The 20,245-nt window shown below is 39.8% G+C and overlaps 1 protein-coding gene across 1 annotated transcript; it reads right to left on the bottom strand.

The window, feature by feature from the left end:
- Positions 1 to 1,093: 1,093 nt before the first annotated feature.
- Positions 1,094 to 19,109, bottom strand: sv2ba (synaptic vesicle glycoprotein 2Ba). Its single transcript, XM_005727567.1, has 13 exons — positions 18,950 to 19,109; positions 14,462 to 15,190; positions 10,158 to 10,338; positions 8,320 to 8,471; positions 6,901 to 7,034; positions 6,323 to 6,412; positions 5,026 to 5,139; positions 4,808 to 4,896; positions 4,510 to 4,674; positions 4,282 to 4,415; positions 3,985 to 4,185; positions 3,727 to 3,886; positions 1,094 to 2,447 (listed from the first exon to the last, which is right to left on the bottom strand). The coding sequence occupies exons 2-13, from the start codon at positions 14,937 to 14,939 to the stop codon at positions 2,264 to 2,266; spliced, it is 2,082 nt and encodes a 693-aa protein (XP_005727624.1). The 5' UTR covers positions 14,940 to 15,190; positions 18,950 to 19,109; the 3' UTR covers positions 1,094 to 2,263.
- Positions 19,110 to 20,245: the final 1,136 nt, after the last annotated feature.

Here is a 20,245-nt window from a genome sequence, read left to right as displayed (position 1 = left end):
CTATGCTGATTGTATCTTTCTTCTTTATCTCTTAACAGATTTTTAAATGTTCTGCCAGTATTCATCACTGTGTCACAGTTTATATTCAGAGTGCACCTCCCACTGAAAGCACACCTTCATCTGTCAAGCAAAACACTATTGTCAAATGTTTTCTTATGGGTATTTTGTACATTGTCAGATTATATCAAATGGACAAGCTCAACATTTTGAGAAATGCGCTTATTTGCTTTCTTGCCAAGACTAAGATAAGACTGATAGCGCTGACACACAACCCCCCTGTGATTATTGCTTTGTTTTTGTGTGACTAAATCAAATGAGATGTAACATTTGTTGGGACACTTCTGCAGGGTGAATCAAAATGAAGCTCAGTATTTACTGAGGATTAAGATTAACCTCTGGCAACAGGACAGCAGTGAAAAGTGAACCCTTTAGTGCGATGATGATAAATGCACATTGTGTCTGAATAAAACATGTAGAAATATTCTGTTTCATTATAAAACGGTGAAGCTTGTATGCAGAAGATGTGCAGGACATGTAAAGAAGCACATAACCTACATTATTTCTCTACTATGGGAACCAGTCCATGTCTTGCACAAGTCTCCAAGTTTTTATTTATTATTTTGCCATGGTTAGCATTGTCACCTCACAGCAGTAAGGTCATGGGTTTGGATTCATTCATCCTTTCTGTGTGTAGATTGCATGTTCTCTCTGCTTGTGTGGATTCTCTCCAGGTTTTCTGGCTTTCTCCCAGAATCCAAAGACACGCAATGGCTATGCTGAGCTATCTACTGGTTTGGAATCATCCCTGTCTTTTAAATATGGTCACTGTTGGCTCCAAAATTAAAAATGCAAGTCCACAAACCAGTGGGTGACCACAGTCAGATGTGGTGTGTCTTTGAGCCAATCACACCTGTACTTAGAGGGTCATTGGATCACATAGAAAAGATTTTAATCCCCAGAAGAAGAGCACCTCCATTGCTTTTATATGCATCTGTCAGTGACTTCTAAATCAATACAAAACAGGTACTAACAGTTTTCCATAAAGTTTAAAATGTATGACATTTTTCATGTGTTCGTGAACCAGGAAACCAGATCATGAGCCCTCAGCTTTATTCAAGTCATGATGCAGCTATTATGTTACAACTAATATACACAGGTCTATATGTACAACCACAAATACAATACTGGTTTTCAAGACTGTTGTGATTCAGTGAATTCACAGATGTGTGGATAACAGCCGCGCGCACATACACACCTCAGTTGTGCCAAAAGAAAAGTAACACCTTCTTTAGAAGTCTTGAAACATAATATGCAACAAGTTCTGTAAATCAGTTCTTCATCAGTATGTTAAAATGAGAGCATCATATCAAAACATCTATTTTCACAGTCATTCTTTAAAAAAAAAAAACAGACAAAAACAAATTAAACAGTTCCTTACACTTTGTCATGGCAAGATGTGACAAACAAGACTCTGATTCTACATTATCACCAGCAAAACACAGCTCTACCACTGAGGACAGACACAACGTCTCAGAGTCGAGGACACGACGACAGACAAGGAGAATTGTTTTGGTTGGATGCGGAGAGGATTTCATTTAAAAGAAAAAATCTTCTACATTATTGAAAATGGTGAATCTGGATTCAAGTCTACAGAAAACAAACCAAGCAACAACTAAAGAAGACTACAGACACCACAGGACACCGCAGAATAAACAAAGACTGTGTGGGTGAAATGGGTGTTTTCTCTGAATAACAACACCTGCAGTGATATTGCTGCTGAGTCTCGGCGGTGAATACAACAGGATTCTAATTCATTTCAAGTTATCACTACGAGTCCTTTCTCTTTCTCTGAGAGGGAATGAAATCAAAGCACGACATGGTAACAAGAACTACAACACCTTTCAAGTACACATTTTCATCTCATATTAATCTTTTACACGAACCTCAAACAACACAAATGTTACTACACTGTGTGCAAACGCAGGTTGGGAGAAAGATGGAGGGAAGACAAAGACTAGTTTTTTTATTCAATGTGACAGAAAAGCTGGGCAGCCTGAGGTACTTAGAGACAGAACAGAAAGCAACCACAGGTTTATATAGGCAACCAGACAGGTTTTCAATAGTTTTACTCATCTAGCACAACGTGGCCTTTCTTTATTACCTTTCTGTTTCAGTTTAAAAAGCTGATACTTTCCCCAGAATATGCGGCTTCACCCATAGCTAGACTGCGTTTGGGGCCCAGAGGCTGCAGGAGTTTGGCTTTTCAGGAGAGGATTTTCTCCCGGGTTTCGGGCAGTTTAAGAGCCACCATGCCTCCACAGACGAGGGCGGCGAAGGCCAGGAAGATGGGGATGATCTTAGTGATGCCGATGAAGGCGGCAAAGATAGAGCTGGCAATGATGGCCGCAAACTTACAGATGCCATTCAGGATGCCGAACGCAGTTCCTCTGCAGAGTCAGAAAGACAGAGAAGGGTTAGAGTCATAACTTGGCTGATTTACTGATGAAGTGAATGTGTGGAGAACCGAATTGGCCATGGATGCAGGTTAACGTTTGAGATCATTTGTTCTCCGCTGGCATTGTTTTGCACAAAGGTGTTCACTTCTGTCTGCCAGGAAAAAACATCAAATATGCCTCACAGGTGCTGTGAGGTGCGAAGCACTACCTGCAATGTTAGGAACCAAGAACAAAGCTGCCAAACTGAAAGCTTGAGCCTCACAGAAGACAAAACAGAATGCAGGCAATAGGACATGAGGCATCAGCAGAAAGAACAGCGAAAACGCCTGTGTGTACCAAGCATTGTGTCACCGATGTTGTGAAATATCCAAGTCATTTTTGTGCAACTAGGGGGTGTCAGAGTTTAGATATCTGAGAAAATGATTTAGGGAGCCAGCTATGAGCGCAGGCCACAAAGAATAATGCACGAGTTTGTGCAATGTATTTGTTCAGGAAATAGCTGGTTTTAGTTAAGCTACTTTGTCATTTTTGTATTGGTTTATATATTTTTACACATTAGCGCGATGGCACGTTCCATCTCGGTGGTACACACTGGTGTATGCTTTCCTTATTTCAATCATTTCTAAGGGCAGGTGCCACATTTTGAGTTTAGTTGAGCTACTTTGACATTTGCAGTGTGTTGCTGTGCAGTAATGTTATACTGTTTTTCATTCCTCAGCAAACCACAGTAACACAGCTAAGATTGGTGTACTAACAGCTACCTTTCTATATATAATATGTATAATTTTGTTATCAACTGCAAAATAACTCCCTTTATATCAGGCATTAAATTCACATATAAGCTCCTGGTTGCATATTTTTTCATTTTCTCCCCCGGCAGATGTGATTACTCAGTTACTCATTAAAGTCCTGCCTTTACTAGTTACAGTTCTTATATGTTGTAAATATCTCACTCCATTTGAAACAACAAGTCTTCGGGTTTACTGGATGTGGATGTTACACTTTGCCTCTCCCAAGCATAAAATGGACATGCATGCCTAAGCTGCAGTACCAGCAGGGGGGGAGATTATATATTTAAAGCCAACGAGTCACTACTGAACAAAGAAGGCATGAAGTGCATTCCAGGCTATTTTTGGTTAAAATGCAGCTGCATATTTGTTGTTCTAGCCTTTACTGAACGGTGGGTTTGGCCTACCCTTTTGGAAGAGTCATAATAATTTATCTGTACTATAATGGAGCTCATATTACACGTAAAAATGGGATAGATTACCGTTTAGAGGACGGGTAGAGTTCCACAGAAATTACTTCTAGTCCATTCCAGGCTGCCACACTGACGCTATAAAAGAGACACTGCCAACATATTACAGCTCCTTGACTGAAACTTAACAGCAGAAGGAAAGTGCAGGCCGATGACGCCAGCATAGAACCACCTAGAAAGACAAATAAATGAGGACATACTGACAAATATTTGACTGAATATTTGGCTACGTAAGCTCATCGTTCCTGTGCTGCTCTCTCCTGAGGTCACCTATTATGCGGATCCTTCCTATCTTGTCCATGAACAACGCTGAGATGATGTTCCCAGGCAAGACAGCCAAACTGCCCAGGAAGCTGACCATGTAGATGACGATGTCATTCTCCTCCTGAAAGTTCAGATGGCAGCCTTTCTTCGGGTGGAGAAAGGTGGCATTTTCCATTCGACAGTTCTTGAACTTGTCCTGCCAGAGATCTGAAGAGTACAGAGGGTTAGACTGTAAAAAGTGCTTACAGGAGAAACCTATTGCTTTAGCTAATTGTACAGTTTCAGTGCAGTCTGGTCTGGTACCTGTGTTATAGAAGACGGTGTTTTTAATAGTGCAGTTCTCAAAGAAGGTGTTGGTGGATTTGATATCCTCAAAGTAGCAGTTTTCAAACAGAGAACTCTCAAACTTGACCGACTTGATTTCAATGTTGGCGAACCTAAATGAAAATAATGACATGAAGCAGTAGCACAAACAAACGAAACTGTGAAACTGAGAAAAAATTTATAACATTAGGTGTTACGGAAATGTACTTGTCATGGATGTACTCCCCCTCACGGTGGATCTGGTTGACCAGAGAGAAGTTAAAGTGGAAACGCTCCACACGTTCTCGATGGAATATTCGGACTTTGGACTCGTACTCCTCATACTGCATGTACTTGATCATATCAGGAAACCACACTCCAAGCCCGTGATAGCTGATACACACAGAAGGATTGGAAGCGTGAGTGGAGAAAACTAAAATGATTCGCCTGAGATAGAAATTTTTAATTTTTTTCTGTAGATGAAAGCACAGGTCTGTTTTGACCTCAGCTTTCAATGAAGATCTACCTGAAGGCCAAACAGAACCAGACAATAACCAGAAGGAGGCCTTGTAGTCGGAGCTCCGGCGCTGATAGAGACATGATATTGGCCATCACCTAAGGAAGGAGAAAGAGACCGACAGACAATCAAACTTGACATGCAAGGTCTGCATTAAAAAAGAAGCAAAGCAAAAAATTGTCTATTTTTTTAAATTCTGTTTTATTTTACTGTAAAGTGTTGCAGACCTGTTGCAGCATGGTCATTTTTCTGACAGTCCAGCGCTGGAAAGCAGTCCCAGTCTCACTCTGGATCTCTATGAACTCATCCTCCTGAGTTTGTGGAGTCTTGATGTTGGTTACCTTGACAAAGGCATCAAGTTTTTTTGATTTTTTTTCATGTAAAATTACAGATGACACAAGTGTGACATAAAAAAAAACATTAAAAATAAATACAACTTTAACTTAAGCAGAAAACATGTAAATTAATATATGATCGAGTTTTTAAAAAATGTTTTTGTGTTAGATCCTTGAGTTGAAACAATAAAACAAAAACAAAAAAACCTGTCGGGGATATTCATGGTAATGAGTGTTGCACACCGACAAACAAACATTGGAAATTTTGATCAAAGTTTCCTAACCAGATTAATTAATAAAAACAAATGATTATCAGGACTTGTGAATAACATTTCATCAGTATTTTAACAGATGGGGCTCTGGGATTTATGTTGTTTTTTTGGTTTTGTTATGAAGCATCTTCATCATTACTCTAGTCTAATTAGTTAATTTCTTACATGCATGTGTTCCTTTCAGTTATTCTGAATTTCCGACTCTCATTTGTCCAACCCGATTCGCCCCCATCTCCACCTCATCCTAGTTGCACAGAGAACCTCAATCAAATCTTCAAGTCCATCACCACCAGTGTCTAGAGTTGTAGGTCCTGTTATGTTAGTTTATTGGAGTTGCTGAATGGTCAACTCTTTGGTTCAATAAATTATTATTTTTTGATTCTTTCAAATGATTTCTCCTCAATGATTTTTACTTTATTGCACAATCAAGAGCCCAAGAACCGTCTTCAGCTTCATTTCACCAAGGCCTCTCCCTCTGACTGCCACCCTATCCACACAGGCACTTCCTGGATGAGTTATTTTGGGCTTGTCCAGCTGGCACGTGCAACTGGACAAAAATGTTCCTGCTGAGCAGGAAGCCCCAGGGCAGGCTCAGAACATGCTGGAGAGATTATGTTCCTTAGCTTGCTTGGGAACCCTTTGGTGTCCCACTAGAAAAATTGGAGGAGGCTGCTAGGGAAAGGGAGGTCTGGGAATCTCTGCTTAGACTGCTGCCCTTGGACCAAGATAGGCAGCAGACAATGAATAGATGGACGAAGAGATGTAAGACTAACTCTAAGGTATTTACATAAATTACAAAGAGATATCACCTGCACAAATGCAGGGAGATTGGAGCTACATTTATTTTATTTTGTTAATAAGTAGATAACTTTTCTGTCAACTGACTGAGTCAAACATGAGTGTAAATGAGGGCTTACAGTGAAAACTCTCTCTGGCTCCCCCTTGGCTTTCCAGTTGGTGTCATGAACTTGTCGCAGGATCATCCACGCCTCATCATGCCGTGCATTCTGAAAAACCACACGTACAAACATACAAATATCTATTTAAACAAGTTTAAAGAGCACCCTGTGAAACCTCTCAGGGTTTTCCAATGTGTAGTTGAAATTATAAAGTTTAGTGAACTATATATAAGAGTGACTCTTTTAATCATGGGTTTTGGTTTGAGCGCTTAAACTTTCCCACCAGCACTGCAGCCAGATGAATGTTCCCATTAGGTCTGCCTCTTATTAGAAGGGGTAATGTGTGATAACTTGTGGTGCAGCAGTAGCATACAAATACAATACCACATGTGGTTAAAGCCTTGATATTGTCCAGGATGAGAAACAGGGGTGGGTGGTGTTCTGGTGCTGTCTTAGCAGCTCATCGCTACCTTTGCACAGCAGTGGGATGTTGGTGTGGTGATGACTCAACATTCTTAACCAATCACAGCTGGATGCATAATCCTGACAATCAATATTATTACTACAAACTGGCTACACTGGTTCCAGTATCTGACCTCCAGGAGGAATCTCGGGCTCTCCGGCATGAACACGAGTCCGATGAGTGCAGCCAGTGCAGGAAAGAGACACACCAGGATAAACAGTCTCCAGCTGTGCATCTGAAGATGTGTACCGATGGCAAAACCCCAACCTGCAAAAACCACCCAGTGAAGAACACGTTAATATTTCCACAAACCTTGTTTTCTGGAATGCTTTAATTATCAAATCACAGAATTAATGTGTTGCAATTTTTTTTCTTGAGTTGTTTACATTTGAGTCATCAAAAGTCAATTACAAGTAGCCAACTGTGAGGCTGTTTGGGAATCTTTTTCAAACTGGATGCTGGCGGTATGTTTGGTTTTATTGTGAATAATTAATTCAGAACATAACTGATTAGATAAGGTTCCAGATAAGCCATATTAATGAGTTATTCAATACATTTCACCACATTATGCAGACTGAGAAAGAAAGAGAAGAAGCAAAATGTTCCCACTATGAGAAAAATTCCAACAAAAAGCAAGGGAGGAGCCAAGGGCGGGCTACACACAATTTTCAAGAGCAAGAGCTACATTCTCAAACATGATTAGATGACATTTACTAATAGAGAATCAAGGATGGATAGTAAGCAAAGATCTTCAGAGTTCAAATCCTCCTCTGGCATAAACAGCAGCACAGAAACAGTGTACTAGGGGCTTTGTGGCAGCTCCTCTAAGTGTAATGGCCCAGTACTTTTGTGAATAAAGGGTATGTGGGGCAGGATGGTGCAGGATGGTGTTCATAGACATAAAAGTTAAAAGGCGAGTGTATGAGGTGTCAAATTGCTGTTGAACTTCAGATAAATTGCCTCCAGAAATTACATTCAGTAACTATTTTTTTGTCGTCGTCATTTCTCTTTACTGTCACACATGAACACATTTTAATAGCGCAAATACATTTTATTGTAATCTTATGAACACGATTATTAAGCAAAGAGATTAACTTCAGTAGCATTTCAAGAATTTTGGGCAAATGGGAGTAAGAGGCAAAAAAATGTGACATTTTGGACTGCAGTTACTTCCCATATGGCAGAAAAGATTAAGACATCAGCTTCTGTTCAGCAAGTAATGGTCTCAGACACTGATTAAAATTGAAATAGTAATGCTGTTCCCCTTACGAATTGCTAATACTGCATTTGATTTCCTAACATAACTATCACATACCAATATTGGGGTATCGTCACTATACTACGTTATTAAATGTAATATTTTTAGAAGGCAAACGTTTAAATTTGCAAACTTGTGCAAACATTAATGCACGAGGCATTTGAACTGACAGCCGTGAGAGACTAACAGAGGACACTGTTATTACAGACTCCATTTGTGGGGGTCTCAATTATTCATCTTATATGTTTTAATAATCTACATGTGTTTGTCTGTTTATCAGAGTTTGTGCGTTACCATAATGAGGGATGATTCCCCAGGCGGTGAAGGAGGCGTACAGGCCTCCAAACATCCAGAACATGCAGAGCCAGCTCAGATGTTCTCCACGTTTATCCATCTGCAGGAACTCAGTAAAGTAGGTGTACACAATTGGAATGGAGCCACCAATTCTGGAGGAGGGATCATAAAACATAAAATGAGTGTAATCTTACACAGATGTTTTTGATTTTGATGTGATTTTGTCCAGATTTTAGGACATCCTATTCCTTTGGATGTTCGTCAAATTTGCTTTAAAGACAACTTGTCACACATTTGCATTTTAAATGAAAAATTAAGGCCAAACCCTAACTGGAAATGGAAAATTCTTATCTAAAAGTCATGATGATGCAAGCTTCAAACACTCGTGATTAAAAACATTTTGTTATATAATGACAGAATTACTGGCATTGATAGAATATTTGATAGATTTTTTAGAGCTCATTTTATTGAACAGGCATGAGTTAAGTCAAGATTTTGGTTCCTATCATGAGGGTGATTATTGATTTAATTCTGGAGCCTCGCGATAAGGAAGTTTCAATGCTGGCGATGGTCACAGTTTAATAACGGCATCAGCAGGGATATTTGATCGTTTTGGCCAATGCCGTTTCCATTTCTCAGATCTTTTACATACTTTGTGGGACATTGAAACATTTTTTGAACTGTGGGGGAAAAAAAATCAGATTATCACATCTGTAGGTTTAAAATGACTTCAAGGATTATTGGCATTTTTGAAGATTCCTCTCTTTTTTATGACTGTAGCAAATCTTTTCGTACAGGGATGTGCAGTCAGCCTCCTGTTAGCATGCCAGAAAAATGCACATAGTTTTTCTTCAAATGTGAGTGTTAATGACTAACGTGGGACTCATTATCACCGCGAATCAGCGACAGCAGAACAGTTTATTTCGGTGACCTTGTATTTTGTTGCTGAACAACAAGCTCAAACATCAATATTGCAGATCTGGCTGGAACCATTATCAAAATAAATGTGTCTTTGAAAGTTGCAAAATCAATCAGTGCGCACCAATAGCTTCACCGTAAGGTGCTGGCAACAGCAGGAACTGAGCAATAAAGCTGAAAATAAGAACAATCAAACAGCACTCTTTACTTGTTTTAATTAGTGTAATAAAGAAATGCTCTGTTGAAGTAAATAAGCAGAAATCTCCTCGTGTGCAGCATGCAGTCTTTGAGGTGGTGTTAACAGTGTGTTCTCGTGGCATGTGCCAGCAGGCTGCACATGATAGCATGCAGAGTAGAAGGTACTACAAGACCCCTACTTTACTGTAATCTTCCTGGCTCTCTCCTGCAATTGTTAAATGGCTTAAACAACAGTTTTTGCTTTACACTTCCTCATGTAGTTGGAGGACATTGCATAGTAGTAAAGAACTGATGTCAAACTGCCCAACACAGTAAACACCAATTAGACTCAAACACTGGGTCAGTTTTTCTTTTAGAATACCAATTAAACTAATTTAGCAGTCTGAAATGTCTAATATAGCCCACCAAATTAAAACACTCCATTATTAAAGCACTAAGAAGCATAATAGGTTAGATACAATAGAACATGCAATGTTTTAACATGCATATCAGTTACTTTCTTCTGAGCAGTCTGACTAAATGTACCACCGACCACAGTTTTTTTTTAATGTTAGTTCTACCAGGTACATTTTTTTTTTCTTTAAATGTCAGGGGTATTATTTTGAAATCTCTTTCTACTAACTTATTTATAGAAAAGGTCAGTCAGTCTGACAAAAGCCTGTGGATGTTTTTTTCTTTGTTCAAGTAATGTAAATGTAAATTTGGCTAAGTCAGTGTCTCACCCAAAGCCGGAGCAGAACCTCAAGAAGAGGAAGAAGCCGTAGCCCTGAGCGAAGCAGGACAGGAAGGAGAAGACCAGGTCGATGGTCAGGACGTAGATCAGACACTTCCTCCTCCCCATTTTATCACACAGACCACCCCACACCAGTGCACCCACCATCATGGCCACATACACCAGGAGACCTGCAAATACACACGCACATATTTAATCACTTGGGAACCTGGTTAACTTGAAATGTGACCTTTACAGATTCACACATCCACACACAAACAAACGCTTCACTTTTAAAACTCAAGTCAAACACAAGGGGGCTCCCTTTACCCTTGTATGAAGTAGGAAGAAGAGAAATCGTCACACAGTGTTTCAGTGTGACACATTCTTACATTTGAGACAAAGAAATAAAGGTCACAATAATTTCCCAGGAAGAGCGTTTCGCTTCTACAACACTCACCTTCCATATTTTAAAACCTGCTTTCAGTTTTCTGTTATTTGGGCTTTCTCTGACATTTTATTGTTTCTTTGATTACATGCTTTATCACTGCAGACTCCCACTCTGAGTCAGGCCAGTCTGGAATCTGTCAGCATGCAGCAGGCAGGTGCTGACGTTTGCCTGCCATTTCTTCTTGTTCTGAAGCTGTTCCACAGCTCCACACAAGAGCATACTCCATTTTTCATTTTAATGTCTCTGGGGAGAGAAACAAGCTCTCCTGTCTTAGCTGTTTAGGGACTCAAATCTACAGCCTCAGCTATCTTCTTCAGCGTGTTGTTTAAACCACTAGAACAATGCATGCTTCCTGCCTAGTCTGTGTTTTTACTACACAGCCATAACTACAGAGGAACTAAGCAGCTTAACAGCACGTGGAGCCATAGTGTGCACCTTCCCCGTGGATTACTAGACTACCCAAATGCTCTGATGCTCCACACGCCAAGTTGCATATCCCATTCAACTCGAGACTGCACAGGGGAAAGAAGAGTAAAAGCTATCATACCATCTAATATGCTGGCCAAATAGTTGCTTAAGGAAATGTGTACGCCTCAGATATCTGCAAGGATAAATTAACAGGATGGCCTTGCATTTAGAAATCCCATCTTTCACATGGAGGCCTAGGATCTGTCCTGGCAGCAACAAGCTTGCAAAAGTGTCCTTGAATACAGTGAAGACACTTAGTCCCTGGAGGAAAAGGGAGAATTTATCTTTTCCTTCCTGTATTAAAAGTGAAAGCACTGTGCTGAAGTGCTTTTATCACAACTGTAGGCACAGAACAAAATACAGCTGCAAAAGATGCCAGAGATACAAAATATATAGTAAAAGAGACTCCATGCTCTTGAACGCGAATAGATGCTGTATAAATTAATTTCCAAATAAAATGAATTAAGCCCACTTCCTCAGATAGCACATTTGTGACTATTTCAACTGTTAAATCGATGCATTTTTCTAACCAGGTGAATGATCCACATTTTTGCTACCTACTTTCATGAATCAGTGCAGTTTTTCTTTGTGATTTTATGATATTTGATCATTTGTTAACTTACTAATCCATGAGTCCCTTGAAAACTGGGAAGCAAACGTCAGCACTTGTGAAACAAGTGGGTCTATCCCTGCATGGGAGTCACTTTGTTTAAGAGAATATCATCTTTTATAAATACCCAACATTAGACCCAACATTATCAACGTTTTACAAAATGGTTTCAAATCACTGAAAAGCCTTTAAGTGAAAATGTTGATCGTTGCTGCCATCTCACACAGGGACCAAACTAAAGGATGGAAGTTATTTTAATTGTTAGCTTCTGGCTCAGCTACTTTAGGTTGTTTACTATGTTTAAATGCCTCACTTTTTAAAACACATTTATCACAAATGAGTTCTCATATGCATTGTTACTTCAATTAAAAGTGTAACTGTTGTTAAGATAACCAAACTAAATTTAAAAAACTAGCATTAGCGTGTTCATTTTTCCTTAATCGACTGTTTCCATGGTTGAATACTTTTCCAACTTTTCTGAAAGTATTTGAATTTATGTTTTAAGAAAAATGTATAATGTGTTAGGGCAGTAGTTATTCAACATTGTTGAGTACATTAGCAAAGTTTTCCTGCTAAAACTAAATTAGAAACTACTGAATCTGTGAGATAAAAAAGAAAATAAGAACTGAAGGCTCTGAATGGGCAGTGAAGCTGCTGTTTTCAGAAATCTCTAGAAACATGTGAAAATTCAAATTCTGAGCATCACAGACCTTGACATTTTGAACGATTAGCATGATTTCTCCCAGTCTGCCAAAACATTTCAGTAATAGACATGAAGCACCAAAGACAATCTGGCAGGTATCATAAAATTATCTACGTACGCAGTAGCTGTGGATCAAGTATAGCAGCTTGGGTTGAGATTAAATCTGAGCAGAATTTCTGATATCATCAGTCAGGTGTAGGTTCCTTTTGTTTGTGTCCACCACTGTGTCTTCCTCTACTGAACACTTCACCCTGCAGATTAAACAATATAACTGTCATTAAAGGTAAGTGTGCTAACCCTCCTGTGTTTAACAAAAGCTTTGGGAGTCTGTCTGCTTTCCAGGACTAAGGTTACGATTAAAGTAATTTCTGTTCCTGTGTGTCTAGTGGACAGAGCATGAGCATGAATCAGACAGGATCATTCTGCAGATCTACTTCATATTCTCAGCCAATGATCAGCTCTCTGCCCCCATTCTGCGCAAACAGACGCTGTGATTTCATTTTCGCCAGGCCTTCCTCCTGCTACCGCAGCCTGTCAGAGGCCTGAAGCATATCTGACAGCTCTGCACCAGCTCCGCAGGCCGCCAGGATCTCTGACTGCTGCAACATGCTCCATATTAGCCTGGGAACACACACCGAATGCAATCACCACCGGGTTCCTCATCAATCTCTCGCAATGCTTCATCCCAGGAGCCTGTTGTTAAGATGAAATGAGCGATGTGCAATCTGCCACATCGCCTGGCTACACACGAGGTCTGGGAAATAAGGTGAAAGGCTTTAATTTGCAGTTCAGTTGTCTGCACAGAAAGTGAGGAACTGACGTTTTCAAGGTAAATCTCCCGATAAGTCCACGCTGCATACAAATTTCAGTCCTAAAGATAACTAAATAATTAAAATATATCTGTTGGCACCCTCAAGCCAACTCCCAGACACATGGAGGACCACTGCCAAGGCTCAGTGAAGCTAATCTGGTTGCTCACAGTGGACCCAAACTCCATTAGGACACACAATGTTCATTATGTTCTTTATTTTTGCATTTGCCTAGAAAGATCCAAGCCTTTTCCCCCTAATTTGCTCCAGCGACTGGGGGATATTTTTATCTGAAGCAGTGGGCTGCAGCCATGTGCCGTCAAGAGCCAAGCATATGCGGGATTTTGTTCCAGCCAAGCACAACAACAGATCATTTCACTGATGAGATCCTCCTCCCTGGGTAAAGAGTGAAACTCTTCGACAGATGACTGTAATTAGGTAGTCTTGCAGGTTTTTATGTCTCTACATATAGTTTATGTTTGTCATGCTAGCCATATGATAAATAATGGCAGAGGGAGTAGTTTGTCAGTAGTCTGTTCAAACTGACATACTGTTGAATTGATTTTTTTAAATAGATTTAACTCTACTGACTTAAGGGATGTCTTGATATTTTTTTAGCCTCGTGAAGTTGAGAATTATGGCAACTATTGGACAGAATGCTATGAGTATGCCATCTTTTGGATGAATTATAGGCCTCTCCGGGCCTTTCATATGGGTAAAAGTTACATTTTCTGACCAACTGAAAATCTGTGAACATGACTGTGATCTCTAATGAGGATATTTATCATATTATCATTATCATATTAAACAATATAGATAAACTGTCAAGTAGGAACAAGATTTTTTTTTTTATGCTGAAAGTTAACATACTCTGGTTGCCATGCAGATAAAACAGCTGTGTACAAAAAAGATAAACAGGTCTTTGCATTTGTTGTCATTGATCAAATTTAGCTGCAGTTGTTGAATTCCATACTGATGGACATTTGGACAAGATCAGTGTTATCCACTATCCAGATATTTTGTACCTGAAACACTGTCCCAAAAGGCGAGTCAGCAAACTACTGCAGTTTTTAAAAACAATTCTTAATCATCAGTGGCTCAGAAAGTGAGCGGATACACTTAATATTCACGATATCTCACATTTGTGACCTTAATTTTTCTCATTTAACAACGTCAACATTACTTATATTACCTTGACCCAACTGTTGATTTGATTTGGCTCTAAACAACCCTTGATCTGCATAAAATTTAATTGAAATTCAGTTAAGCTCACCCAGTAATCCTTTGTCAGCGTTAGATATGCACATGTCCTTTTCAGCACTGGGCAGGACAAAGCCCACCACGAAACCATCCACGCCATCAGCCATTAGCGCCAAGCCCAGCACAAAGAAGAGCATCCACTGGAAGCGTCCATGGCCACAGTCCTCCATGATGGTCTCGTATTGCTCTGGCAGGCTTTCCTCTTCCTCTTCCTGCTGGGCAGCCATTCGGGCTTTCCTCCTGGCCTCCACTCGAGCTGCCCGTCGTGCCTCCTTGATCTCGTCGGGGTGCGGGATGCCTTGGTACTCCCCCTCATACATCTGATCATCCTCATCTGCCCCTTCAGTGGCATCACTAGCAGCATCCTCGTCCTGTGGAGGGTAGTCCGTCTGATAAGGGTAGCCGTCTTGACCTCCACCATCTTGGGTGTAGGTGTAATCTCCACCTTCGGTCATCTGCTGGTTTACATTGTTGTGATAGGGGTCATCCATGGTTCCTGCTGCATGTAAGGAGAGCAGGAGTGACTTTGTCTCGGAGCCGTCGTGTGCTGAGGAAGCTCAAGTTGTCAGCTATAATGGCATAATCCTCCCAAGAAGCCGTGAGCTGCTCTCGTGTAGCTGCAGTCTCCTGGTGTCAGAAGAAAACTGCAGGTCTTCTGTAGTTAAGTCTCAGGTTTAAGGCCTCAACAAGTATGCTGAAAGACTGTTACCTTCCGTGATACGTAAAGTGCTGCATGCTGAACCTGAAAAACAATGAACACCACACGTTACATATTGTCTGTTAGCCCCACATCACTTGTAGAGGAAAAGCCATTGCTATGCAACGGTGCCCTTTGGGCAGGTAACAGGTAATGTCTCAAAGGACTTCCAAACAATCATTTTATAAAACTTACATCAAAATTCTATAAAAGTATCGGGGAAAGTACTAGAATAAGATTTAATGGTTAAACTATGATTAAACGTGTTAATTTTTGAAAGATTTTTAAACCTGTTTTTATCTTTGTATTGTATTTATTGCATCTATTAAAACAGATTTTGAGTTGATTTCCTTTTTATTTTTCCAACTTTTAAAAAACTTGCTTGTGAACTAAAATCCTATCCTTCTTCCAAAAATTTAATTTTTCAAAGTGTCTTGTGGAAGGAAAAACAAGTTTGGTAATGCTTTTCTCCCTCTCTGTAGGCTGCTTGTCCTTCCACACAAGCAGATAATCTCATCGTCTCCCCCGCTCAAATGCTCTGGCGCCATTTTGATCCATCACACAGCATTGCTGCAATGACACATTCAGATCTGTCTTGATTTTTCTGGTGACCAGAGGCCAGAGCATCTAATGCCGACGAACAGAGAAACACAAATTCCATTAAATTTGAGGATTTTTGTTGCTGCATCCGTTCCTGACGTGATTAAATGAGTATCACAGTGAAGCCAAGCACACACATGCTTGTAAAATCAAGAAATTGCTAACCTGAGGCTGTTATCCTCTGTAGTTTAGCGATAAAATATGATGTCATGGTTTTTTTTAATGCTTTGTGTCAGATAACTAAATGGCTGAATACCAAACACAGCACACAATTCAGTCACACAGTTAAACATTTAAACAAGACAAACCTTTATTTAACCTCTAACTGTATAGTCACAGGCAAATTTTAGCTTTTTATTCCTCCTCCAGCTACAGCTTCACATTCACACTTACACACATCTGTACTACGTATGAAGTATATAGTACTGTAAAGCAACCTATTAAACGTTTACTGCAGAAATTAGATAAAACTGGTAAAGAAGTAAATCTAGAAAACTGAATCGTCTTTGCATTAGTTAACATTAGCATAAAGTAGCATTAGGAGCATAAATTATTGGCCACGCCAGACCAAGTAATGCTGTACTTGCAACTGTATGTATTATAATTATTAAGATCTTGTTTAATTATATAGTTTTCTTCATTAAAAACACATTTCAAAAGGTAACCTACAAAGTTCACCTTAAATAACAGAATATATTAATAGATTTTTTTTAGCCTGACACTAATTAATGCAAATGACAGTCTTTAACATGATTAATTAATAAATACCAAGATCAACTAAATAACCCAGATCTCCACACAATCTGTTTCTCTGACTTCTGTTGCTTTTTGATGGCAAACTGATTTCCCCAGAGTAAACTATACCAAAAGGTTTAAGCATGTTTGTCCTTAAATTTCATCAGCCATACATTCCACATATGCGTTTTAATAGAATCCTTAATAGTTTCAATGAATAAGATGAATGATAAGTTTGTTTGAAATAACTAAGTGATACAAGTTAGAAAGACGGTTTGCTAACTGTATAAAAACAGTGGTGTATTTCCACCTGAATCCTTTCACATAACTTTTATTGTGATTTGAACCGTTTTAATCCTGATTTACTGCAGTTTTCCTAATGGACCATTTGTGTCCACCTAAGTGTTATTGGCATAACTTTCATCCGGTGATTATTAGCCCTGTAGAAATATTTGTAGTCCTATCATGTGACAGTGCTTGGTTTGGTTTGGGTGGGTCTGTGCTGGTTTGGAAGCAGGATGACGAATACTGTAAATTAATCCAGATTACGACAGCAGGTTTTTTTTTATTCTGCCCTTGTTGCCTCACATCATTGTTTCATCATGAAAGTCACAGAGGTGGTTGGTAGCAGCGATGGATTACACAGTCTGGATTGATGCACTGAAATGTAGGCTGTTTGGTGCTTTCAGATGCGAGGTTTTTGAAATCAGAAAGTCTGAGTTAAAATCTACGCTTGAATCAGTTTTACTGTCGGAAGTAATGAGAAGAAGTCGAGTACTGTGATAGAATCACCATCATCTATTTATTATTTCTTCAAGCGGTGTGAATAATACATGAACAGTTCATGAGAGGGAATGTGTTAGGATGGATGCGCAGTCATGTTGAGGGAAGAGAAGTTGCTTTCATCATCCTGCTGCAGTTCCTTTTCTCACACAGCTGCCGCTTACATAACAGTTGGGCTGCCTAGTCTTTCCCCTCTATCTCCCGCCCTTGTTTTCTAACCTATTGATCCAGGTTTGCGTTCACAGCCGTAACTCACACTGCATACACACTTACACAGATGTCAAATCACCATTTGTGCCTCTGCAGTTTTTGAATAGGTCATAATCTGCCTTTCTCTGAGTGTGTCCCGTTGTTGAAAAGTCAGAGAGCCCCTTTGAAATCATGAAAATCAATGTGAGTCTGAGGTTTAACAGGAAGCAGAGAGGTTGCCACCTAATTTACAGAAAGCTATTTCAATTTCACAAATGACCTTTTACCATTCAGATCATTTATTATTTTGACTGAGCCAAACTCTGTAGCTCATTCTACGGAGAGCAATGGAACCACAGACTCGTGTGGCGTTACATATTAATGCTGCGATAATGGACTTTGGAAGAATAGCTCTACAGACACACGCACACACACATACTTATGCAGTGGATAGAGCATCAGAGCTGCCCAGTGGTCTACGTTTTGATTTTTTTTTTCCAGTTGCAATTCTTATATTTAATTTTTAAGTTACCGTAGTTACCAGTACCACTGCAGGCAACTCCAGTTTAGCTGTAGTTGCCTAGCTTTATTCATTCACTTTTTCATACCCAGCTGGTCCAACCTCCTGCTTTTTAATCTATGTTTTAATTACATTTGAGGAAATGTAGAAATTGACAAAATCACAAATCAACCCTAGAACCCAGAGCGTTGTGCTTATTAATTGTCTGCAACAAGTCACTGTCTTCTAATTAAATTTTAGCCTTCAGTTTTACAATAGTATTTTTTAATTTGGCCCCTTTTGGTGACTGGATCACCCCACCCCCCACCCACCACCCACCCCTATTTCTGCAACACAGCTGTTTGATCAAAGCCTTACCTACAGCTAAGCAATTCTGAGAGGATCCAAACATTTTTCTTGCTCGCTAAAAAATGTTAGTCCAGATTGAAATTGCTGAAATTCTTATCAGCCTACAACACCAGGATCCTGCTAAGCAACTCGTGTCTATTGAGATATAACACAAAATCAGTTGCACTACATCTGCTAAATGTCGTGCATCTGTTGATAGAATAACTGGACCATAACAGAAACAAGTTACTTTTAATCTCAATTCTGCACTGATCTCCAGAGGTCAAAGGAGAATCCCGTTTGATTTCTTGGGACAACTGTCTGCTAACTGACCCATTTCTATGTCTGATAGACAAGAGATTGGAGATTTTCCACTCAACGCATAAAATCTCATCAAGCATTCAGCTTTATGTGTTTTTGTAAAAGATAAACCAGTTGACACAAATAATTTCCGACTAAAATTTCTCTGTTTTATAAACATCAGAATTAGTGCTGACCATAAAGGAGCATTTGCTGCACATCATCAGGCCTGTGTTGCTGCATCACATCAAAATCATACTGCAGCTATCTTTTCCATCATTGTTATCTACTTCCTCACTAGTTCATCTCACAAAGCAGCGAGCATTGAAAAATAACAAATGTTATCTTACCAGAGAAAGCATTCCTGTAATATATAAAATGACTTCTGAACTTAAAAATGTGCTAAAGTCCAAGTAGCATTTTCAAATGTCGATCGCCTACATGTCAGTTTATCCTAAGGCCGTGCTGTAGACAAACCTAAGGGATTAGGGTCCAAGCTCACAACTCCCCCACCCCATGCATACACATACACACCACACACTACCCCTCCCTCACCAGGGCTCATCCCCACAGGAAACTCCTCAGAATTAACCCCACCACCCCTCTGGGAGGTAATGGTACAGTCCTAAAGGTTTAAATAGCAACAGGCTGAACTGACACTGACTGCAAACTGTGTAGTTGCTCTGCAGGATTTTTGGGATATTGCTGATCTGTATTAACAGAGGTCAGAGTTTATAGTCAGCTGTCAGAACAGCAGCCTTCAGATTTTCTGTTTTGCTTTTCTCTTTTTGGCTCAAGGACACATCAGCAGGGCAGATGCTCGTTGTCATGGGTACCTGAATGTGGTTTCAGTAATTTACATGAAGAAAGTTCCAAGAGGTGCACATTTTAGTTTACATCTAATCACCACACCAAGTGGTTTTCACTGCCTACGCCATGTTAGGATAATGACTATCTATAGTAACCCCAGTCAGGGACGCTCCCTTTTGTCCCAGAAGCAGAAGAGCTGCTTCCTTTGAGGAACAGCTGTATGCCAAAGTATCCTTGAATGAGACATTGGCTCGCTTTGCTGGCTGCTCATCCATCCTGAGAAACTCTGGATAAGCATATCAGCAAAACTGGATGAAATATTCCTTTTCCGTTGAAGCAGGAAGGAAGGGCTGGCAGTTTTATTTCTCTGGGTGTGGATGAGTGTAGAGGTTATTATGGATGTGTCTGAGTGGCACCTAGAGCGGAAGATGGATAATCATAGCTTTGCTGCTCCACATATCATTCCTGTGGTTTACATACACAGAATATACTGACTATGATAGAAGAGAGGTCTGATGCTACAAAAAAAACCCTGCAGTTATGGTTTGACGGTGCGGTATATGGATGCCCGGCATTTCCCAAATGATAGTAGATTATATAATATAAAAGCTTTAATATATAGATGTATTACATAGGCCTCAAGAGGCCTTCTCCACCGTCTACCTGCAGTCTCTCTGGGCCAAAACATCCTTATATAGTTTGTTTTTACTGAGGGTATTTACATTGTCCTGTAATATAAAAGTGAAAGGCTAGAAAGTGTCCAAATCTGCTTGAGCAAGACATTAAAACACTTATGTATAGGTCTATTTACCCAGATGGATATGATACAATCCACT

Source organism: Pundamilia nyererei, unplaced genomic scaffold, assembly GCF_000239375.1.
Source record: "Pundamilia nyererei isolate P.nyererei 1_Seehausen unplaced genomic scaffold, PunNye1.0 scaffold00025, whole genome shotgun sequence".
In the NCBI taxonomy this organism is placed as follows: Eukaryota; Metazoa; Chordata; class Actinopteri; order Cichliformes; family Cichlidae; genus Pundamilia; species Pundamilia nyererei.
Note: the sequence above shows the minus strand (reverse complement) of the source record. Positions and strands in the feature narration are given on the sequence as shown.